Genomic DNA, 22,821 nt, shown 5'->3' with positions numbered 1-22,821 from the left:
AGAAGGACATGAATTTTTTGAGGGCCAATTGTATAATACTATGAACTAAATTATGCACCACAAAAAGTTCATATTAAAGCCATAATCTGTAAAATGACAGTATTTGGAAATAGAACCTCTGAAAAGGTGATTAAAAATTAAATATTTTCATAAGGACACAGGACCTAATATTGTAGGCAGATGCCCCTATAAGATTATGACCAGACTGCAGGCAATCCCAATAAGATGTCGAACTCAAAGCCAGCCTGGGCTGCATAGTGAGATAGTGTCTCATAAGAAGATGAAAAGAAATTAGAATTTGTTCTCTTTGTTTTGTTAGGGCACAGTAAGAAGGTGACTGTCTGCAAAGAAATAAAAAGAGTCCAAACCAGAACTGTGCCAGAATATGATCTAGGCATGCTGGCTTCCAAGAGTATGAGAAAAGAAACACCTGCTGTTGGAGGCCCTAATCCAGAGGCATTCTGCAATGGTAGCGAAGGGCAATAGAAGACCCTGAATCTTCAGAAGACTGGGCAACATAGGGGGTAAACAGAGGCAGTGAGTCAAGGTCTAAAATTAAAAGACGCTGATTGGTACCTTTCACTTTATTAACACAGTAGTTAAGTGATTTCAATCAGAGACCACTATTCTTCTCAAGGGACACTTGACAATGTCTGGAGACACATTTTCAGTTACCATAAGAACAGATTGGGCAGGGTTCTTGGTATCTTAAGAATGGAGACAACAAAGGCTGCTAAACAAACCCCAATGCATAGAATGTTCCTCATCAAAGAAAATGTTATGGCCCCAAATGCCAATGGTCCCATCTATAAAAATAGCTAAAATGTGTATAAATTTTAAAATATATAGCTAGGCAGTAGTGGCACGTAGCTTTAATCCCAGCACTTGGGAGACAGAGGCAGGTAGATCTCTGTGAGCTCAAGCCACCATGGTCTACAGAGTGAGTTAGTTCCAGGACTGACAGAACTGCTAAGCAGAGAAACATAGATAGATAGGTAGGTAGGTAGGTAGGTAGGTAGGTAGGTAGGTAGGTAGGTAGATAGATAGATAGATAGATAGATAGATAGATAGATAGATAGATAGATGTTGTTCATTGAAAAATAACTCCATCTCCATGTGGGGTTTGCTATGAACATAGAATAATCAAAACATAATTCAGATCTTTATGAAACCTACCTGAGATTTTCTTTTCTTTTCATGTCTTTTTTTGGAGATAGTCTCAAGTAGCCCAGGCTGGTCTCAAATACATTATTAAGTTGATGATGTCCTTTAATTTCTGATCTTCTTGTGTCCATTCCCCTAGTACTGGGATTACCACACCTGGTTTTATGCTGTAGTGGCATGCTAGGCAAGTACTCTACATCCCCAGTGCAACAACTTTTAAAGGATGTTTAACAAGACACTGTAATAACGTAGGAGTGCTTTTATGAGATTGTTAGGGAGAAATTACTTGATATCTGATCACATTTTGGTTCTTTTGTTTCTGGGGGTGGGGGTTGGAAAAAGACCCCCAAATTTAGCTGTAACTGGTCGTGGTGGTGGTGGTATGCATAGGAAAATAAAAGAAACCAATTGTTTGAAAAGTTCATCCAGAATCCAACATGGCCTCCCTTTCTTGGAATCCCTGGGATCAAGTGGGCTTCAGATGAATTCTTTCTGAGTTCTCCTTTCTCTCTGCCAATGAGCACATGTGGCTAGATGGTGAAAGCTGGAATCATATGACTCCAGAGGTGCCCATGCCACTTCCACCTATAGACTTGCTCTGTTTGATTTTCTGGGTTGGCCCTGGGGATAATCTGCCATTGCTACAGTGGGCTGTTAGCCATTAAAATCAGAATAGTTCATTTCAAAATCTGTAATAAATAAATCCGTAAAAATGAGCAGCTGAGCCCGATGCTGGTGGCGCACGCCTTTAATCCCAGCACTCAGGAGGCAGAGGCAGGCGGATCTCTGTGAGTTCGAGGCCAGTCTGGTCTACAGAGCGAGTTCCAGGACAACCTCCAAAAAACAATACAGAGAAACTCTGTCTCGAAAAAAAATGAGCAGCTGGTACACATGGATAATACTCCCTAAAGAAAAAAAAAAGGTTCATGGTGACTAGGATCATCCATTCACTCTTACTACAGGCCCTACCACTCTGTAACACATTACATCTGACCAAATGGTTGTGAGCCAACCCAGGTGGGTACCTTAATGTGCAATGACCCCTGCAAGCTGAGCATACAGATGGGAAAGCCTTCCTGGGGAACAGCGTGGGCAGTCAGATAGCACGTACCAAGAGCATTTGCCAGGTGAGGCGTGCAGGAAGTTTGGGATAAATGATGCTCATAAGCCTCAGGCATGTCACCTTGGCTAAGGATGAGAGCACTAAAGGACCACACCCTAGCAAAAACTCCATGAAGACTGCAAAGTGCTATGCATTTGCTTAAACATTCACGGAAGAAAAGCTATTTGAGATCTTCAGTGCCAGGAGTTAACCTCAAGGAATTCAGCTCTACCGGGGAACAAACAAATAACAAATCCCTACTGCCCAACATACTCACCACACTCACCCTGTGGGAGGGACTCAGACAGAGCATGAAAGAAACTGGGAGCAGGAAACTAGCTGTTCAACATAAATATAAATATTTTTGTGGTCAGCAGAACATCAAACCTGTATCCTGATCCTTACTTCCCACTCTGCTCCAAAGAAATAACACAATGGTATTTATAACTGTTCCCCTGTCCTTTACATGTGCCAACATTTATAGTTTCTAAGGTTAAGTCTTCCCTATCCGAACACTTACATATACATATTTATGACAGCAGTATTCAGAACATGTAAATACCCCCAGTGTCTATCAATAGATAAATGAATAAATAAAACATGACCTATCCACATAATGGAATATTACTCAACTATAAAAGCAAATGATGTACTGACACAGGCTATAACACAGATGAATCTTGAAATCACTATGCTAAGTAAAAATACTAAAGTAAAAGAACTCATACTCTGTTCTATTCACATGAGAAATGCAGAATCGATCAATTCAGAAATACATGAAGTAGATTAGTAGTTGCTTAGGGCTGGAGGTGAGGAGGAATGATGAGTGACCACTTAATAGGTACAGGGTTTTCTTTAAGGCTGATGAAAATGTCTTGGAACAAGATAAAGGTGATAGTTGCACAACACCGTACATGTACTGGATGTTACTGAATTATACAGATTCAAATGTTAGAGATTAATTTTGTTTAAATTTTATTTTAATTTTTAGCCTGGATATTTTTATGTGTGGGAGGGGGTAATGAATATCATGGGTGTCCTAGGACCTACTGATCAGAAACTTCTGGAATTGGGCTGTATGTGCACGTGTGTATGTGTGTGTGTGTGTGTTTAAGTACAAATATATAATTATTATAAAGCTCCCCAGGTTAATTGTACTTGCATCTAGGATTTAAAAGTAGTAGTAAGGATGCCGGATGGTCATATAACCTGACAGTAAAACAAATTAACTAGAGAACCCTTGTCAAGAATCAGCTTGCTTGTTATAAGTGCTAAACAAGGGAAAACAGTAATGGACCACCTCCACAGGGGGGAAAATATAGATATAACTAGGAGCTGCACCAAACTTCAGTGGTTAGATAGGTCACTGGATAGGAAGGGCCACAGGACTGCTGGTGGGCCAGCAATTTGGGTTTGTGAATCCTGCAGGGAATATGTGGAGCAAGGCCCACCATAAAAATAGGCTTCAAGTCTATGATGTTGCAATTGTCTTCACTGTAGATAGTTCCTGCAGGTATTTCAAAAATTGGGTGTTAAATCAGAGATCCATGAATTTGATACCATTTAATTTAAAAATTCACTGGAGTAGTAACTACGAAGGATCACTAGATTTATTCATTTGTCCTTTTATTGATCAGGCTACAAATGACAACTTTCTCTAGCATCTTCTTTTCCTTACTTCTGAAGAATTGGCCCCTTTGGACCATCATTTCAGTAAATATAAGACCTAATTACTGAAAGCATTGTGGTCTAATACCAGGTATGTCCATTCCACAGGCCACATGAAGTTAAGGACAGGTAGATGGGCTTTTTATTTGTTTGTTTGTTTGGTTTTTGGTTTTTGGTTTTTTCAGACAGGGTTTCTCTGTATTGTTTTGGAAGCTGTCCTGGAACTTGCTCTGTAGACCAGGCTGGCCTGAAACTCACAGAGATCTGCCTGCCTCTGTCTCCCAAGTGCTGGAATTAAAGGCATGCGCCACTACCGCCTGGCTATTTTTTACACATTTTTTTAAATTATTTATACAGTGTCCTGCCTACACATATGCCTATATGCCAGAAGAAGGTACCACATCTCATTACAGATAATTGTGAGCTACCATGTGGTTGCTGGGAACTAAACTCAGAACCTCTGGAACAATAGCCAGTGCTCTTTACCTCTGAGCCATCTCTCTAGCGACAGTTAGATTTTTAAATTGTTTTTGTAAAGTTACTGGAGACTTTTTAAGCATGAACTTTGCAGATGATGACAGCATGCCACAGAATCAAATGTTGTACTTCTGTTCTATTTCGTCTATAATTTTAAAACAAGAGGTGTGAGAGGAATAAAGAACTTAGGAGCACCAGTTACATAAAAAAAATCCCCATTAATTAGTAGAAGAATTTAATGTGGATCCACCATTTTGGAGAGAAAACACACATACACACACACACACACACACATTCATTCTCTCTATTATCTGTATCTATCTTTCTCTCTCTCTCTCTCTTACAAACTTTTGTAAACATTGCTAGCAAACAACTTCAACAAAACCAATTTCAGTAACTCACACTTGAGGTGCCATTATGTCATAGGTTTGCTTCATGGAAAATTTCCTGATTCCTATTTATTTCAGTAGTTTGGATTATGATGAGGTCCCTTCATTAACTCTCAGTGGAAGGGAAGAGCAACCCAACAGCAGTGAGCCCTAAAAAGACCATAGAAAAGACATAAAATGCAGAGAGGCACATTCATTGCCTCTGTAAAGTGATCAGTGAAGATCTCACCATTGACAAAAGACCTGAAGATCCAAGCTCCAGACTTGCCAAGGATACTTCTCCAAATTGGTCTCATGGGACATGAAGGTAGAAGACAAAAAAAAGCTTAACTCCTGCTTTCCATCACCTAGTTGGGATTCATCTACATGGTTTCAGAACTCCAAAAATGAAACAGAAAGGGATGCTGGTCCCTCAAATGAAGCCCTAAGTTGTTATTTTCACTGGTGAGGTCCCCTGCAAATAGCGACAGTTGCCAGTAACCATTCCTAAACAGATGAGAAGAAAGCACTATGTATCTCTAAGAGACAAGAGAAAATGAGTACTTCTGAAGAAAATGCAGACTTTGTATTCCATCAAATATTGACTGAGCTGGCACGAGCTTGTGAACTGAGACACTGACAATGACTAAGGAAAAAAAGCAGTCACCAGTTTATGTAAAACATTATAGCCATCTATATTTTAAAAGGGAGCTGGGTGATAAATGGAACAACAGAAATAATTCTGTTGACAACTCTGGAAGCATAAGAAGTACATGTGTTCATATTTTACAATTCAAGGTATAATGTATTTCTAAAACCCCAAGGTTTTAGCACTGGAGGTTGTTCAAACAAGAATTGTTGGTTGAGGCCACTGCAGTGGCACTTGAAACTCGAAAGCTACTCTGTCCTTCTCTTGTAACTGCATATGAATGCAAGAAGCTATTCTTGGTAATCCTTGACATTTTTGTCAATATGCCATGTACATGGTGACATTTTGGAGGTTTATGATATGGGCAGGGGAGGAGGGAAGGTTGGTTTCTGGTGTCTTGGCTTCTAATACTGAGATTAACAAGATGAAAATCTTAGGTTAACCTGGACCAGGTCAATCACAGAATGATTTATCTTTTTTTTTGTAGGATATGTTATTGTCCAATTTAAGAGAGGGTCTCAGAAAGGGTGAATTATACACATGACCAAAGCACAGAATCCAGAGCCTTAAGAAACCATATACTTCTTTGTCTGAGAGAATCCCACTTCCTCTTTGCCCTCAGCCATCACTGACTGACTGTAAGGAAAACCACTATCTCCTAACTAGTTCTTATGCCTCATCTACTACACTGCCCTAGTCTCCTACAACCGTGAGGGCACCCCAAGGTAAATGTTAACTCTTTCAAGTAGAATAACTTACTAGCCTATTTAGAATCAAATCCAGAGTCCCTGTTAATAGATGTTTCACTACAAATATCACCTTTAAGCTGGTTCATTGTGCATCACTTCAGCCTCTATGGTTCTTTTCTCCCTAAAAGACTCTTTACCCATATGACAGGATCCCTTCTGATCTTCTGCAGGGATTAGTGAAATATCACTATGTGAATGTGGACAGGCTTCTTCACGTATTCTCCACAAAAATGGCTACCTATATGTATCACACTCCCCATCAACCTCCCTCAAGCAGAATTTTCACCTTAGAAGCTACTGACATATTCACTATTGTTCTTTTATCACTACAATGTAAGCCCTATATGAACAAGAGAGGACCACTTGGTCTCAACTTTGTAAATACCAGAGATAGCTCATTCTTTGTTATGAGAGGCCATCTTAGGCTTGGTAGGATGCTGAGCAATGTTACTGGCTTCCAATCCACTACATGACCTTAGCCCACACTACCCCCACCCACCACCATGTTGTGACAGCCAAAAATGTCTTCAGCCATTACCAAATGTCCCCTGGAAGGCACAAATTATCCCTGGCTGAGAACCACCACTTTTAGTGGAATTTGTGAACCTAAGGGTGAAGATACTTTACAGCTTTGGGCACATGCTGCTGGGAGAATACCTAAGCTTACAATGAAGTTAACTCTTCCTTGCTTTCCACTGCTTCTCTCTAACACCATTTAACTTACCTTTCCCTTCTCTTACCACCACTTTTAATGGAATTTGTGAACCTAAGGGTGAAGATACTTTACAGCTTTGGGCACATACTGCTGGGAGAATACCTAAGCTTACAATGAAGTTAACTCTTCCTTGCTTTCCACTGCTTCTCTCTAACACCGTTTAACTTACCTTTCCCTTCTCTTACCAAGAACAATAAGCACCAGATGGATATGGACAAGCTACCTCTAACTCCTCTGTCTATGCTCTTGACAGTTTCCTTCCAACGGCAAAGACTTAGAAAACTTATTTCACCTCCAAAGTAAGGTCTACTGCATGTACAACTAAGCATATACCTAAGGTACTGACATTATTTGTGATAGAAGTAGATATGGCCAAAGATCTTGACCTTGTAGCAAATCCTATTCTTAAAAATGGCTGGAATGGAATGGCTAAAAATTAAAAGCACCAATGACAATTCATGCTAGAGAGGATGTGGAGAAGGGAGAACACTCCTTCACTGTTGGTGGAGTCCCACTTTGGAGATCAGTATGGAGATTCCTAAGGAAAATGGAATTCAGTCTACCACAAGATCCAGCAATTCCACTCTTAAGCATATACCCAAAAGATGCCCATTCATACAATAAAGACATCTGTTCAACTATGTTCTTAGCAGCATTATTTGTAATAGGCAGAACCTGGAAGCAACCTAGATATCCCTCAACTCTAGAGTGGATAGAGAAAATGTGGTACATTTACACAATGGAGTATTACTCAGCAGAATAAAACAACGGAATCTTGAAATTCACAGGTAAATGGATGGCACTAGAAGAAACCATCCTGAGTGAGGTAACCCAGTCACAAAAAGAGAAACATGGCATGTGCGCTCTCATATATGGATTTTAGACATGAAGCAGGGGATTGCCAGCCTACAAACCCACCGCCAGAGAGTCTGGGAAACAGGGAGGACCATAAGAGAGATATGCAAGGTACCCCAGAGAAGGACAATGGGACAGGATCTCCTAACGGGATTGGGAATATGGGGTGAGGGGAGAGGAACTGGGAGAAAAAGAGGGGAAGAAGAGGAGGGGAGAGGAGGACACAGGGGAGAAGGAAGGTTGAGTCAGGGAACCACTATAGGTTTGATAAGTGACCTGGCAATAGGGAGACTTTCAGAGATCTAAAAAAATAACAGCAACTGGCAAAGTAGCCAATAGTGGAGAGGCTACCTTAAATGCCCTCCCCCGATAATAAGGTTGATGATTACCTTATATGCCATCCTAGAACCTTCATTCAGTGGCTGATGAAAGCAGAGACCGACACCCACAGCTAAAAACTAAACTGAACTCCTGGAAACCAGTGGCAGAGAGGGAGAAGTGATAAGCAAAGGAGTCAAAACTGGCTGATGAAACTCACAGAGGCAGCTGACCTGAGCAAGGGGGAGCTCATGGACTCCAGACTGGTGACTGTGAGGCAGCATCCAGACTCCCTGAACGTGGGTGTCAGTGAGGAGACCTTGGCAATCTATGGGCCCTTGGATAGTAGATCAGTATTTATTCCTGGCATACAAATGGACCTTGGGAGCCCTTTCCACATGAAGGGATACTGTCTCAGTCTGGGCACATGGGGGAGGGCCTAGGCCTGCTCCTGATGATATGACAGACTTTGAAGATTCCCCATGGAGGGCCTTACCCTCCCTGGGGAGCTGAGAGGGAATGGGATAGGGGGTAAGGAGTTTAGGGGTGGGGAAGAAGGGGAGGGGGAGAGGGCTGGGATTGACATGTCAAGCAAGCTTCTTTCTAATTTAAATAAAATTAAAAAAACACACAAAACATGGCTGGAGCCGGGCATTAGTGGCACACGCCTTTAATCCCAGCACTGGGGAGGGGGAAGAGGCAGACGTATCTCTGTGAGTTCAAGGCCAGCCTGGTCTACAGAACAAAAAATGGCTGGAATGATAGCTCAGCTGGTGAAAGGCTTACTTTGCAAGCAAGAAAACCTGACTTTAATTCCTAGAATTCACATTAAAAAGCCAGATACAGTGGCTTACACATGTATTCAGACAGATTCCTGGGGCTTACAATTCAGTCAGTCTAGCCCACTTGGTGAGCATCAGACCAGTGAAAATCTCTATCACTCTGTGTGTGTGTGTGGGGGGGTGGGTGATGGGTGGTACCTGGTATCTGAGGAATGGCACCTGGAGATTGTTCTCCGACTTTCCATACACATATACACACCTGTGCACTTACATGTACATGAGAACAAGCCCACACTCCCACACAAACAAATGAAAAGCAATAAAAAGTAGTACCTGTTCAACAGCAGTGTCTATACTATCCTACTGAATCCTCAAAAGCACCTAGAAAGCAAATATTTCTACTACATTTTACAGAAGTAAAAGCAGTATCAGAAAGCCCACAGCAAATAGCAGAGCTGGAAGTTATGTCGAAGTTGTCCAATGTCTGCAATCAGTCCACATAGTTAGTGATATAATGTAACGTTAGTGTTCACCCTGCTTCTGGCCACTGGTTCAAATGCTAATTTAAAAAATACCAAAAAAGCATGTAATACAATGTTCAGAGGTTCATCCCCAAAGCATTAAAAAAGAATGCTGGTATTTAAAGGTCCAAATATCAAATTGGCCCTCTATTCACAAGTCTTCTTTTCTCCCTATCCTGTCATATATCCACTTCAACTTTCCTAAAACAAACAGAAATATGAGTGAGTCATCCTAGAAGATCAATGGCTCTGAGTGAAAAAGTTAGTTGTCTCAGTAATGATTACCAGGCTATTGCATAGTATTGTTCTCCTCTTACAGTTGACAAAGTTCCTAAGCAATAGCAACATGTGGCTTCTTGGCACCTTGCCCTGACAATTGTATGGACATTTTGAGAAGCCCCCAAATCCTTTTGCATGGTAAGAGGTTGCCAAGTCTAATCTACATAGTTTGATCTCTCCAACTACAAAGTCAAGGTAGCTGTCTAAATTTTAAAGTGATTTACCCTTAAAATTGTTTATAAAAACACTATTAGCTATGGCCATCCTACAATAAACTTTTCCTAGTGAGTTGTACAACACATATTTCAATTTTAGGACATTATCCAATTAAGATATCTCTTGCCTTTTGCCAATACATGTCTTCTCACTTCTAGACCCAGACATCACTAATCCATTTGCCACCTCTACAAATTTATATTTTCTGTACACAGTAGCAATCAGATCATACAATCTGTTGCCTTCGCTTCACTGTTTCACTAAGCATCATGTTTCTGACGTTTGCCCAATAATTTCCCTTTTATGTGAAAACTACCCTGTACCTGGAACCATACCCCACTATTTCAAGCTGTATTGGAATAGCATGGAAAGTTTTCTGTGACTCACTGAGGAACGAATCTTTTGAGATATTGCTAGGCTGATGATGGTTAAGTACAGGAGCATACACTCATTCAGCAATGGAGCAGGTGGCAGGAATTTCTAGGTCAATCTGCCAATTTCAAACCAAGTCTCCATTATTTTAGGAGCTACATTTTGGCTTGCAGATATATGTGATTTTCTTAAAAGTATATGCAAGCTTTCATATGCTGCCACCTTTATCTGAACAGAGTCACTGCCCCTCACATCTGATTTCCCAAGCTCCATGACTCCAAAATCCATGAAACTTCTAAAAACGTTATTGGCATAGAAAAAGAAACATTGGTAGAAATACTGGTGAAGGAAAAAGACAAGAACTCCTGAGTAAATTGGGAACGTGGGGTATAGGGAGAGTGTGGAAAGGGAGAGGGGAGGAGGGAAGTGGGGAAAATGTATAGCTCAATAATTTTTTTTAATTTAAAAAAGAAATACTAGCAAAATCCAAATTTCAGTAAAGCTACTATGATAAGATTAGAATTTAACAATGGGGGGAGCTATTTTACAACTCTTCAATAACTCTAAAACATTCCCAAATAGAAGTGTATTAAACAAATAAATAAAACAAAAGACATTATTTTATACCTTACATTTAGGAATAGCATCTCCTTTCTAAGGCAAACATGAAGCAAAAGAGAAAAATAAAGAAACAGAAATAGAGAGGGGTGGAAGGGAGAGAGAACAAAAGAAAGACAAAGAAAGAAAGAGAGAGAGGGAGGAAGGAATGAATGAATGAATGCACGCAGGAGCATAACAATTAAAGTACTTCATCATAAGTATCACGGGCGCCGGGCGTTGGTGGCGCACGCCTTTAATCCCAGCACTCGGGAGGCAGAGGCAGGCGGATCTCTGTGAGTTCGAGGCCAGGCTGGACAGACAGCCTCCAAAACAGAGAAACCCTGTCTCGTAAAACCAAAAAAAAAAAATAAGTATCACAGGCAACCAAAATGGTTAGAAATAAGGGAAATAAGTGTCAGTGTATGTACTTAGTGACAGACTATGGCTCCAACAGGAATGCCATGAAGATGCACCCTCCTTGGCTTCCACCTCCTTGTCATCCCCCTGTTGTAGCAATCAAAATGTCTCCAAATACTTTTAGATGTACTGAGGAGGTTGAGAGCCTCCCTGTTTGAGACCTAGTATCTAAGAGCAACTAGAATTTTATCAAGGATTACAGATGGATCTCATCCTCAGTCAAGATAAGGAGAGACTAACATTCCAACAAAATAGAGGCAATGACGTCTTTGTAAGGAGGATTTCCTCGAGTACGTTAGAACATATGAGAAAAGCTCAATGAAATACAGAAATGTAAAATGATGGTTATACATCAGTGAACCTTGTCCCTATATGCATGATTACATTCAATATTTATGGAGGACATTTATGTGTTAGGTATTGTATAGACAAATCAAAACAAAATATGGATGAGTTAAAAGAAAGGAGATTTTTTTTAGAAAACTAGATTTTTGCTTAGTTCCTTCAATCTCCAACTTCCTTTTCCTAACTTTTCATTTTGAAAAAGACACACAGGAATATTCCAAAGAATTATCCATGAGCTACCCCATAAGACATCTATGATACACTGACCGGCTTTGGGGAAGATAGAGAGTAGCTGCTAATGAACATGTGTTTTCTTTTTGGGGGGGGAGTACAAGGATAGTGGTGACAGTTGATAGCCTCATGAATATACATATCCCTTTCAAATTGATTATCTTATAGTATGAGAATTAAATCTCAAATATTTAAAACTAAGCAATAGACATACTAATTAAAAGGGAGATTGAGTCAACTCCATACTCTGAGACAGTTTTAAAAGGTAGAAATACCCATGTTACATGACCAAGCTCCAGGTAGGAGTTCTCTCACCTGATAGGAATGAGGTTGGTACTCAGGAACTACACAGTAGCCCACCCACCAACACTGCACAACTAGCCACCCGGGGGTGGTACAATAGCCTGGCTGCACTCCTCGTTCTTTGTGTTAAAATTCCTCTCATCTTCTTCCCACTCATTCCCTGAGCCCCTTCCATTTAAAGACTAGAGCATTTTTTCAGATGAACAACACTGGGGATCCCGCAGACCCATAAGCAGGCTTTCGAAATGTGTATGCTTGCTCTGCATTTCCAGACCTGAACAAAAGCAGAAGTGAGCCTCTCACTGCTTTTCTGTGCACTGAAGTCGGGTACTCCATGACTCAGAGCATCTTAGGCAGCCAATATCACACACAGGTGTACATGCCCTCACACATGCAACACAGGGAACTATTGCAGCTCCAGGTAGCTCCAATGTAGTGTGAATACATTCATTTTCTTTTATGCCACTGTATATATGTATATACCATAAATACCCATCAGTTGAGATTACACTCAGAATGGAGCAATATGCAGACTAATATATTTTCCCAAAGTTTCATGTGCTGGTTCAAGGCTTCTCAGATGCTTATGGGCAATTTCTGCTCTTCATGGAAATATAGAAATCAGTCCTCAATGGTCTTACCTGCTTAACTATAGTACCACAGGAGCTACCAATCTGCTTGAATCAAAATACAGTCACCAAAGCACTGTAACCAAGGGATATTGCCTGCCCACAAAAGGCATGTGATAATGTCTGGAAATATTTCTGATTATGTTAACTTGAATTTGGGAAAGGATCATTACCAGCATCTATATCTAGTGAATAGTGGCCAGGAATAATGCTGACCATCCTTTGCTACCACCTCCCAACAAACAACTATCTTTCCCCAAATACCAAGAGTGCCACAGAGGAGAAACCCTGGTCTAGTAATACTTTCATGGTCTGGCTACTTTTGAGGACTCTACTGTGAGCTATACAGTCATTTGAATGACCTAACAGGCTTCTCACTTCTATCTAAATTATTAAATACACCAAATGGTAAGAGTGAACGTTTCCAATAGAAGCTAAAAGAAGTCCTTCATATTGGGTCAGAGTGCCTCAGTTCTGGCAGTAGCAAGAAGTTTGAGATCCCGGATCATTTCACTGGACATACCTTAAGGCATTATCAAAATCCTTTGTAACTTTTGTTTTCCTCCCAAATTCTCCAACATAAACGTTGCCCTTTCTAGCCCTAGTACCCCATATCTCTCTAGTGCAGGCCAATAATCGCCTGAGAAAACCTCTAATAGTATCTATTGCTGTCAGATATTCAATCTGCCCACCACTCCTTGATCAGCTCAGCAGAGGACAGGATATAGTACCTATGATATAAGTCTTAACATAAGACTCCATACAAGAAAGGTGGATCCTAGAGCAGAACTGCAAGAAAGTGGTGGAAAATGCATAGCACCTACTTTATTGGCATGTGACAAATGGGAGGCTGTTACTAAAGACAGCAAGCTGACCTGGTGCCTCCCTTCTCCCTAGGACACAATATGTGAGAGTCTGGTAGTCTACTGATGCTGAGACAAACTGCCCGAAACCAAGGTGTTTCAACTAACGCAAGTATAATATATCTCACAGTTTAGTCAAGGTGTCTACAGGGCTGAAGCCCTTTCTTCAGGCTCCCGGAAAACATCTTTCTATATGCCTTTTCCAGTTTCTAAAGGCTGTCTGCATTCCTTGGTTCATGGCCATGTGACTTCAACCTCTGCCTCCACTGTCATATCTCACCTCTGTCTCATGCTCATCTTCCTGATCCCTCCAGTAAGCCCCATTGTAATATTGGACCCACCCAGATAAGGCAGGATCATCTCCCTATCACAGAATCCTTAACTTAATCGTATATGCAAAATCTATCTTGTCATGAAGGGTAACTTATTAACAAGGAATAAGACATTAATAAATCAGTCTTTAAGGGGTCATGATACTGCAGAGAAGAATAAATATCAAATAACAATGAATGCAAGATAAAATAACCAGTGGGTCCAGAAGAGCACAAAAGGCATAAAATTTAGCCTGCTCAGGGAAGGGTCAAGTACATGGTCCCCCATTGGCTGTGAGAAAGAGGTCTCTGAGTTAACCTCCCACGAACCTCATCTTCATCATGTGTCCATCTATTCTTCAGGCAGCCATGATTGGCTTCTGATGAAAGTATACATGCAAATGCTTGGCACATGACACAAGATATATGTCTACCATATCCAGAGTCAGGGGCTGGAGTTTGACTCAATGATAGGGCACTTGCCTGATACTGACAAGACCCTGAGATCTGTCTCAAGCAGTGGGCGAAAAGGCATGGAATTCCAATGGAGAGAAGCCTTACTGCATGATGGGATACTGAAAAAACAAAACAAAACAAAAAAAAACAATAGTGCAGCAAGGAAAGTATTAGCCTGACAGGTAGGACTCTTTCTGATATCACTTGCCAGAGTCCCAAACTTTGGAAAAAACGCTGAAGAGAGAGAGAGGCTGTGAAACATAGCCTGTTTAACAAATGAACAACTGAATGAACAGAGGTAGGATACTTAAAATGGGTGTGGACTGGATGGCTGAGGTGAATGTTAGAAAAAGCAATAGGTCAAGGGTCGGGAGAGCCCATGGTCTTCTAACTATGGGCAGAACACACCACTTAGCTGGGCTCTCAAGTGTGAAGAGAGGAGTTTGAACAAGATGTTCCTAGCTTTTCTAGCCCCAAGACTGTGGCAATCTCAGCTAGGAATAGTCTGGCCCAAGTCTTCAGCCCTTCAGATACAACTTGTGGCCCAGTCATATCAACTCATTCTTTCACTTGTTTGGAATACACTCAGCACTTCCTCATCTCCAGAATTTTTCTCATGGGCCTCTTTATCTTACTCATTTCTTTAAGCACTTTAATATCTTTACCCAAGATATTGATAGACAAGGATAAAAGCCAGTCCATGTTCAAGAGAGCTCTCCTAGTAGGGCAAGACTGTTAAATACTTTTTTCCTTCGGTACCAGTTTGATTTCTCCAGGTCCTATGACTCAAATAAATCATTAATATGGTTCTGGAAAGCATCTTCATCAATAACATCTTTTGTTGTTGTATTTTCAAGACAGGGTTTCTCTGTGTAGCTTTGTATACCAGGCTGGCCTCGAACTCAGAGAGATCCGCCTGACTCTGCCTCAGGAGTAATGGGATAAAAGGCATGTACCACCACCGCCCGGCATCAATAACTTCTTATCATGAAGTTCTTGAGGTAACCAAGTACAATGGTATCAGACTGCAATGTTGTTTGTTTTCAGAGGAGACATGAAAACCCACTGGCCAACAGTTGAAAAACAGGTGACCCATACCTGGTACTAGACTATTTGTTTGATATCCTACAGTGTGTAGGAGAGTCTATGCACACTGAAACCGCCATTGTAACTCCATTTAAACTCTCTCTCTCTCTCTCTCTCTCTATATATATATATATATATATATATATATATATATGTTTTAGGAAATTTCTACAGTAGTAGGCTTCCAAAAGTCTTTCATGTTGTTATCACTCCTCATACTCCCTCCTCTACCCTGCACTACCCACTGCCATTCCCCCCACTCCATTTAATCATTTCTGTTCTATTTTTTCCCTTCCTCCTTCACACCAACTATGTTCAATCCCCTTCCCTTGAAATCTCTATGACCCCTTACTAGTTTCCTGGTTTCAAATGTAAACCCTGCAAAGTATGCCCATTGGTGTATTATGGGAGTAACCAATGAACTTCTATTTGGATTTAAAGCCCATTCCAAAAGATAGAACTCATGCCTGGTACTGTAAACTGGACCAAAAACCTGTGACTTACCAGATCATATGCCCTAGGAGAAAACGTAATACTATTTATTATTCTGCTAAATTGACATAGCATTATACTGTTCCCTAAGCTCTTATCTGTATACCTATAGATTAAGAGATCTCTCACACTTCAGAGACACTTGATTTTTCAGTAGATGGCAATTAGTACAGAGACTCACAACAGGTTAGCATACAGAGAATAAGAGACTGCTAGACATGACAGGGCCACAGGGTCATTGCACACTTGAACTCACAGCAGCTGTGATTGCCTGTTTAAGACCTGCACAAGATCAAGACAGCTAAAATCTTGGCATGGATAAGTGAGGGCTTCATGAAGTTCCACCCAGTTGGAAACTGACTGCTGCAGAAAAAATATGTTTTCTTCAGGGATTAAAAATTCCCAAAAGAGCCGGGCGTTGGTGGCGCATGCCTTTAATCCCAGCACTCGGGAGGCAGAGGCAGGCGGATCTCTGTGAGTTCGAGGCCAGGCTGGACCGACAGCCTCCAAAACAGAGAAACCCTGTCTCATAAAAACCAAAAAAAAAATTCCCAAAAGATTCCCCATAACCTGGGATGATCCTATACCCATGCAAATACAGGCAGCACTAAATAGACTCTGTGAGTTTTTAAAAAGTGAGAACAGATGAAATTGGAAAGGAAAAGTGGTGAGGTAAATAGGCAGGGAATTAGAAGGAAAGGAACCAGGATATATCTGGTCAGAACTTATTATATACATGTATGAAATTCTCAAGAAAATATACAAGATAAATAATAGTGTAAGTTTAAAAAAAGAGACTTCTCCATCCTTTTATTGGAAGTTATTTTCACCTAAGTAACTGAATTAATCATGGCATGTCCCACTACCTTTATCACTTTTGCTTGTTTTAAATGTTACCTACCCCCACCCCATCCCCAAAAATCCTTGTCTTCACATACAATCCCAGCATGAAAGGTCAAGAATCTTCATAAATATGCCTTTGTTTTATTATATTTAGATGGAGACAACTAATTCCTATAGAACTTAACTTTTATTCTACCAGATTGAACAGGCCCTAGGCAAGAAGCCAAAAGGCCTATCTCAGGCTTACCAGGTGACCCTGTCATGTCACTTGACCCAGAGTTTCCTGAAATGAACCTAACAGAGACTGTGATACACATTATTTCCACTTCCCAAATCAGAGTGAAAGGAAAGAGAGGGAAACTTGGAGACTTCTAAACATCCGAGAGCTATTTTTGGAAATCAATGACTTTTCCATTTACTTTTCTTGGAGGAACAAAAAAAGAGAAGGGAAGAAAAAGAAAGATATTAGACTGAAAAGTGGTAGTTGACATCTAAATGGATACAAAAGGAAGATTCTTTCCAGGGGCTGACCCCTGATGACTTTTAAAGCCAGAAACTCCCCTGTGTTCACACAAACACTATCTATAATCTTAAAGAAGAAAAATGGAAAAATCATTAAGTTGTTTATCGGAAAGCTCAACTTAGACAGTTCACATAACCCAGAAATAGACTCTGTGAGATAAATATAGTCAAGCTCTTATTAATTAATACTGAATAGTGGTTCCAAGAAGGTAGCAGTGTTATCTGGCTCTGTTATAGAAGGCTCCAACTTAGCAAATACCAGAGCCAAGACTGTTTTCTCCTTAAGACAAAAGCTTGGAGTCAAATACTCCCATGTCTTCGGGATATAATAAATTTTGTTTGTCCCTTTCCTGTGCAAAGGAAGAAAGGAAGGAAGGAAGGAAGAAAGAAAGAAAGAAAGAAAGAAAGAAAGAAGAAATAGCAGCAGCAACAGCAGCCTGCTCAAGGGACTTTTAATATACCACAGAATTCTTACATGTGGCACCAGGTCAAACCCCATCTAGTGAACAAATGGCCCTCAACTCCCATCCCATGACATAATCGTAGCAGTCAACCATTATTTACACTCAGCTCTGATCTCAAATATGATTCCACAGTGCTTTATTTTTAATTTGAAGAGGGGAATGTGCCAAAGTGTGCATGTGGATGGAGGTCAGAGAAGAACTTTGGGGAGTCAGCGCTCTCCTTCTACCACATGAGTCCTGGGGAGGTAGCTGAGGTCATCACTAAGCTATCTTATGGCTCTCAAATGTGATTTTTGCCCACCGTTCTTCATTTCCAGTACTGTACAACTACCACTAGGCTACAAGAAACAGAACGTTCAGTTTCAACAACTGGATCCTTGAACAGTGTAATTCAAGAGAACTACGCAGGAAGCACATACACATACAACTGTTAAAGGCACTAAATTGTTTTTTCTTTTCAGGTAAAAATGTCGTATTATATTTTCCAAGTATAATTTATAATTATTTTCTGTAAGAAATAACTTTCTAGTCAGACAGTAGTGGCACACCCCTTTGACCCCAGCACTCTGGAAGCAAAGGCGAGGCAGGCAGATCTCTGAGTGTAAGGCCAGCCTGGTCTACATAGTGAATTACAGGACAGCCAGGGCTACACAGAGAAATCCTGTCTCAAAAACAGGAAAGAAAACAGAAAAGAAGGAAGGAAGAACGAACTATCTATAAGGTGGTTAGTGTGCACTAAGACAATATATGCAGAATATATGTAAATCACATATGACTTATTCAAGTGAATATCAAGTCATAGAAATAGCAAAATAATTTCACAACAACATTTATGGATACATTAAGCTGACTAATGGAAATCATATTAATAGTACCAATCTATGAAAAGAGTGAATTTAGATCCAAGGGCGATTCACAGTTGAACTAAAATGTTGTATTGATAGAGACACTTTTACATGGTCATGTTTAGCCACATCTGTAAAGATGTTTCCTTACAACTGCACGCTCTTCATTACTTTAAAAAATTAGAGGTCCAATAATTCACCAATATGCTGAACTAGAAATATCTAATGTTATCAAGCATAACACTGAATATAATTAAACATTCTAGAAGAGATTTTGTTTACATCCTCTGTCCCGCAGTTCACAACAGTATACTTCAAGCTATTAAGAACTTTAATAATTACATATGAAATAATGTTCAAAGTCAACAACAATTTTCACATAACCTACCACATTCATTTATTCCTCCATAATTTTATCTTCTTTAAAAAGCTTGTTTTTCCCTTGCCTCTCCTGTCATTTCTGTTTGGAAGCTATAAGGTGAAAATCTTTTGAACACCATTTTCTAGTCCTCTTCATGAAACAAGATTCATAACCTGTCAGATGTACATGGAGAAAACATGGTGTCCTGATATGCAGTCTTGTTCATATAATAAAAGTTAATTACAACCTTAAAGGATTCCTAGTCACCTATAAAAATTGGCTACCTTGTGTTTTCAAAGAGGAATGACTAGCACACCCTTCAGCAGGCTCCACTGAAATGTTTGTGGCTGGCTGAACATTCCATACATATTTCGTGCAAGGTATTATGGGAGCTGAAGTTCAAGCTGTCCCCAGTTGAATTTTCACTCACTATAAAAACAATGTCTCAGAAAAGTACACACATGTTTTTACTTTACAAAAAATGTAAAATATCCACTATTGTTCATTCAATCAACACTTAGCACTTAGAAAGGGGCCTTTTAAAAACCTGTAACCTAAGTAATGTTTGAAAGGGGTAAAAATGTTATTCAGGAATAAAAAAGGGTTGTGGAAAGAAACCTACAGAGATGAAGATCCTAGAAGATAATTCCTGTAGGACCTACACTCCTATGTTGCTGGCTATACCATTAAAATAAAATGTTTACACTTTTGCAAAATAGTCACAATTGTTATATTATCCTTATAAAGTAGGGCTTAGCCTTTTCTAAGCAAAACACCTTTTTCTGAGACCAGGTCTTGCTATGCAGCCCAGATTTGCCTCGAACTCTTGATCCTCCTGCCTCAGCCTCCCAAAAGATTACAGGCATGTACTACCATGCCCTGTTTTAAACGCTATTTTAATTGGTTCGTTTTCCAGTTGTTAAGGATTTTAACAGAAATACAGCACAAAAGAGAATCACATTTCAAGCAGTTCCCCAATTCCAGAATCATCCAAGGTTTGATCAGACAGATGTGGCTCTCACATTTAATTAAATTTCTATGTCATCTACTTTTCAAAATAAGCATTTTTGAACCCACAAAACCGAGACTAGATTTCTGTGTCCAGAGGTCTGCAAAGGTTAAAGTGAATGTTCGGGAACCACGATTGTTTAGATTTGTTTTGTCCTATCTAAACCCATAGAAATCTTCAAAAAAAGCTAGCAGTTTCCCTCCTCAAAAGTTTATTTTCAAACGACAGTGCCATGCAGGCTGCCTTTCCTGTGTAGGTGGGAGGAAGCAGGCACAATGTCACCACACTGGCCTTTTCAAGTCTTGAAATCACTAGGAAGCGTACAGTATTTCCTTTTTGGCATTCAGGCCAGGGTGGAGAGAACTTACTCCAGAGAGGACAAGATATCAGATAACCAGTGGAAATACTTGATTTCAACAGAATTCCCATTTACTTACACACACACACACACACACACACACACACACACACACACACACACACACCTCCAAAGAAGCTGACCCAATGGAATAAGGAGAAACTTCATTACATGACATTAATTAAGTGAAATCTGGTAGTGCTTTTAGAAGAATCTGTTTTTACTTGATCAGAGTTATTTACATGAACTGGACAACTTTGTGCCCTGTGCATACCATGCACAAAAAGGAAACTTAAATTCAACTCTTGTTTTTCACTTATTCCAAAAGCATATGGGACTAATCATATCCCATTCTGGCCACAATACACAAGGCTATTTCAAACAGAGTTTTAACTCACTTGACTGTAAAGGCACTAGAGCACCAAAAAGTTTAGGAACAGCCTCTCCTAACTCCAGAAGGGTTAGGAATACTTTTAATGCCCGTCTGGCACCAGGCTTTGGATGAAAACCAGGCTTAGCCCTCCAGGCAGGGAACTCATTCCTTCATTCTCAAAACTGGCACACACATTTGTGATCCAAGGTGACAGCGCATCTCGCATCTGCCAGGAGCTGAGAATCCCTGTTCTGCCAAAACCGGGGTGGTGGGCCGCCAAAGGCTCGAGGTATGGATGGCTGAGGCCACACCGCAGAAAAAGGAAAAGAGGGCCATCCATCAGACTCCAGAGAGGAAATTCCAGGGGCCCAGCTCACAGGCCCTGGACAGCAGGAGACGTGAGGGAATCGATTCAGTGTCCACTCCGCAACAAGGGGCCGGGAGGAGACAGAAACTTCTCGTTCTGGAGAGTCCAGAGCGGTCACCTCCATCCTCAGCCAGAGTACTTACTGAGAGGAGGAATATGCGGCTGGAGAAGCTCAAATCCTATCTCAACACCAGGGATGCAGGAGCTTTTCCAAGACCCAGGGGACTCCGGTGCTCTATCCTGTCTCTGGGCCCAAAAGTTGGAATTGCTACAACCATAGCCAGGACTGAGGGGTACAGACAAGCTCCAAACCTGGGAATGGAGGCACTCAGGTCCCCATCTCAGCACCGATCCTGACCCAGGGGACCCAGAGACAGGGGCATCCTGAGCGTTGCTGTCTGTTTCACGCTGGGCTGGCCATACCGCCAGCACATCCTCTGTGGTGGCACCCTCGCCCAGTTCCGCGGCCCGCACTGGCCCACTTACCGGTCGCGGGGATCAATCCACGACGTCTGGCGCGTGTTATGGTCGATGTAGAAGACGCGGCCGTCGTAGTCGCGCGCCTCCTCCCAGCCTGCGGGCAGCGGCAGCTCGGCGCTCTCCCGGGCCCGCGGCTGCGGCGGCACCGAGGACACCGAGGGTGCGGGGACTGCGACGGGGGGCGCCGGCGGTGGCGGCTCCCGCTGGGACTGAGCAGGAGGCGGTGGCTCTCGCTGGGCCTCCCGCGACTGTCCTCGCCGTCGCCGCCGGCCGCCGCTCAACCAAGGCATGACGGCTCGGGCCCCGCCGCCGCCCGGCCGCCCGGCGTGCGCCGCCTCCTCCGCCAGCACTAAGGCCGGGCGCCCGGGGCGCGGGGGCGGCTGCGGGGAGCCGCCCGCCGCACCCGGCGCATCCTCCGCTGGGCGCCCGCGCACCGGCGCCCGACAGGCTTCGTGAGCCGCTAGCTGCGCTGCCCGCTCCGCTACGAGGGCCCAGGTCGCTGCCACGCGCGGAGTCACAGTCCCAAAACCCGAGCCGCGGCTACCGACATCGGCGGCTCCTCCACTCCAGCGGCCGGTCCGGCCATCTTCGCTCCTCGCAGCCGGGTCTGGAGGGCGGGGTGTTCCCACGCCCCGCCCCTGCCAGCCTCGCCCCGCCCCTTCTCGCTGCTCTTCTTTCAACCTCTCTCCCAGGCTCCTCCTCTGCCCCAGGCCTAGGCTTCCCCCTCCCCCGCCCCTCCCTTCTCCCCCTTTCCTTAGCAGCTCCTCCTCCATTTCCCTCTGGAGCTCCACCTCTGTCTTCAGCAACTCGGCCCGCCCCGGGTCCCCTCAGGCGGCTCCTCCTCTGCCTGCCTTCTTGGGTTCCAGGCGCTCCTCCTTCTTCCCCTCCCTCTTCACACCACCTCCCCCGGCCTCGGGAATCCGCACCCGGGCCTGGACGGGCGCCGCCACGTCAATCCACCCCCGGGCCACCTCTGAGAGAAAGGAGGGCCTGGAGGACCGTGCTGCACTCGGACGCAGCCTGCTCAGGACTGACTCCTGGAGAGGGCAGTCACCGCACTTCACCCGCCCTCAGACCCTAGACGCCTGGGGTCCTCCCCTCTGCGCACCTGGGGGTGGAGGCTGAGCCTTTGGTCTGTTGACTTCTCAAAGTAGGCAAAGCCGCGGGAGCTGGAAGAGGAACACCCACAGTCTCCTTGGTTGAAGGAGGGGACACAACTATAAGAGGACAT

At 42.4% G+C, this 22,821-nt stretch overlaps 1 protein-coding gene across 2 annotated transcripts in view; it reads right to left on the bottom strand.

The window, feature by feature from the left end:
• Wwc3 (WWC family member 3) overlaps positions 1-22,205 on the bottom strand; it is a 103,969-nt gene extending 81,764 nt beyond the window's left edge. For both annotated transcript variants that reach the window (XM_005074154.4, XM_021229552.2), the window contains exon 1: positions 21,597-22,205. In XM_005074154.4, the coding sequence (XP_005074211.2) occupies positions 21,597-21,880 (284 nt within the window). In that variant the 5' untranslated portion in view covers positions 21,881-22,205. The remainder of the gene's footprint in view (positions 1-21,596) is intronic.
• Positions 22,206-22,821: the final 616 nt, after the last annotated feature.

This window comes from Mesocricetus auratus, unplaced genomic scaffold (assembly GCF_017639785.1).
Source record: "Mesocricetus auratus isolate SY011 unplaced genomic scaffold, BCM_Maur_2.0 Super-Scaffold_100003, whole genome shotgun sequence".
Taxonomy (NCBI): Eukaryota; Metazoa; Chordata; class Mammalia; order Rodentia; family Cricetidae; genus Mesocricetus; species Mesocricetus auratus.
This window is presented reverse-complemented; position numbering and strand designations above follow the sequence as displayed.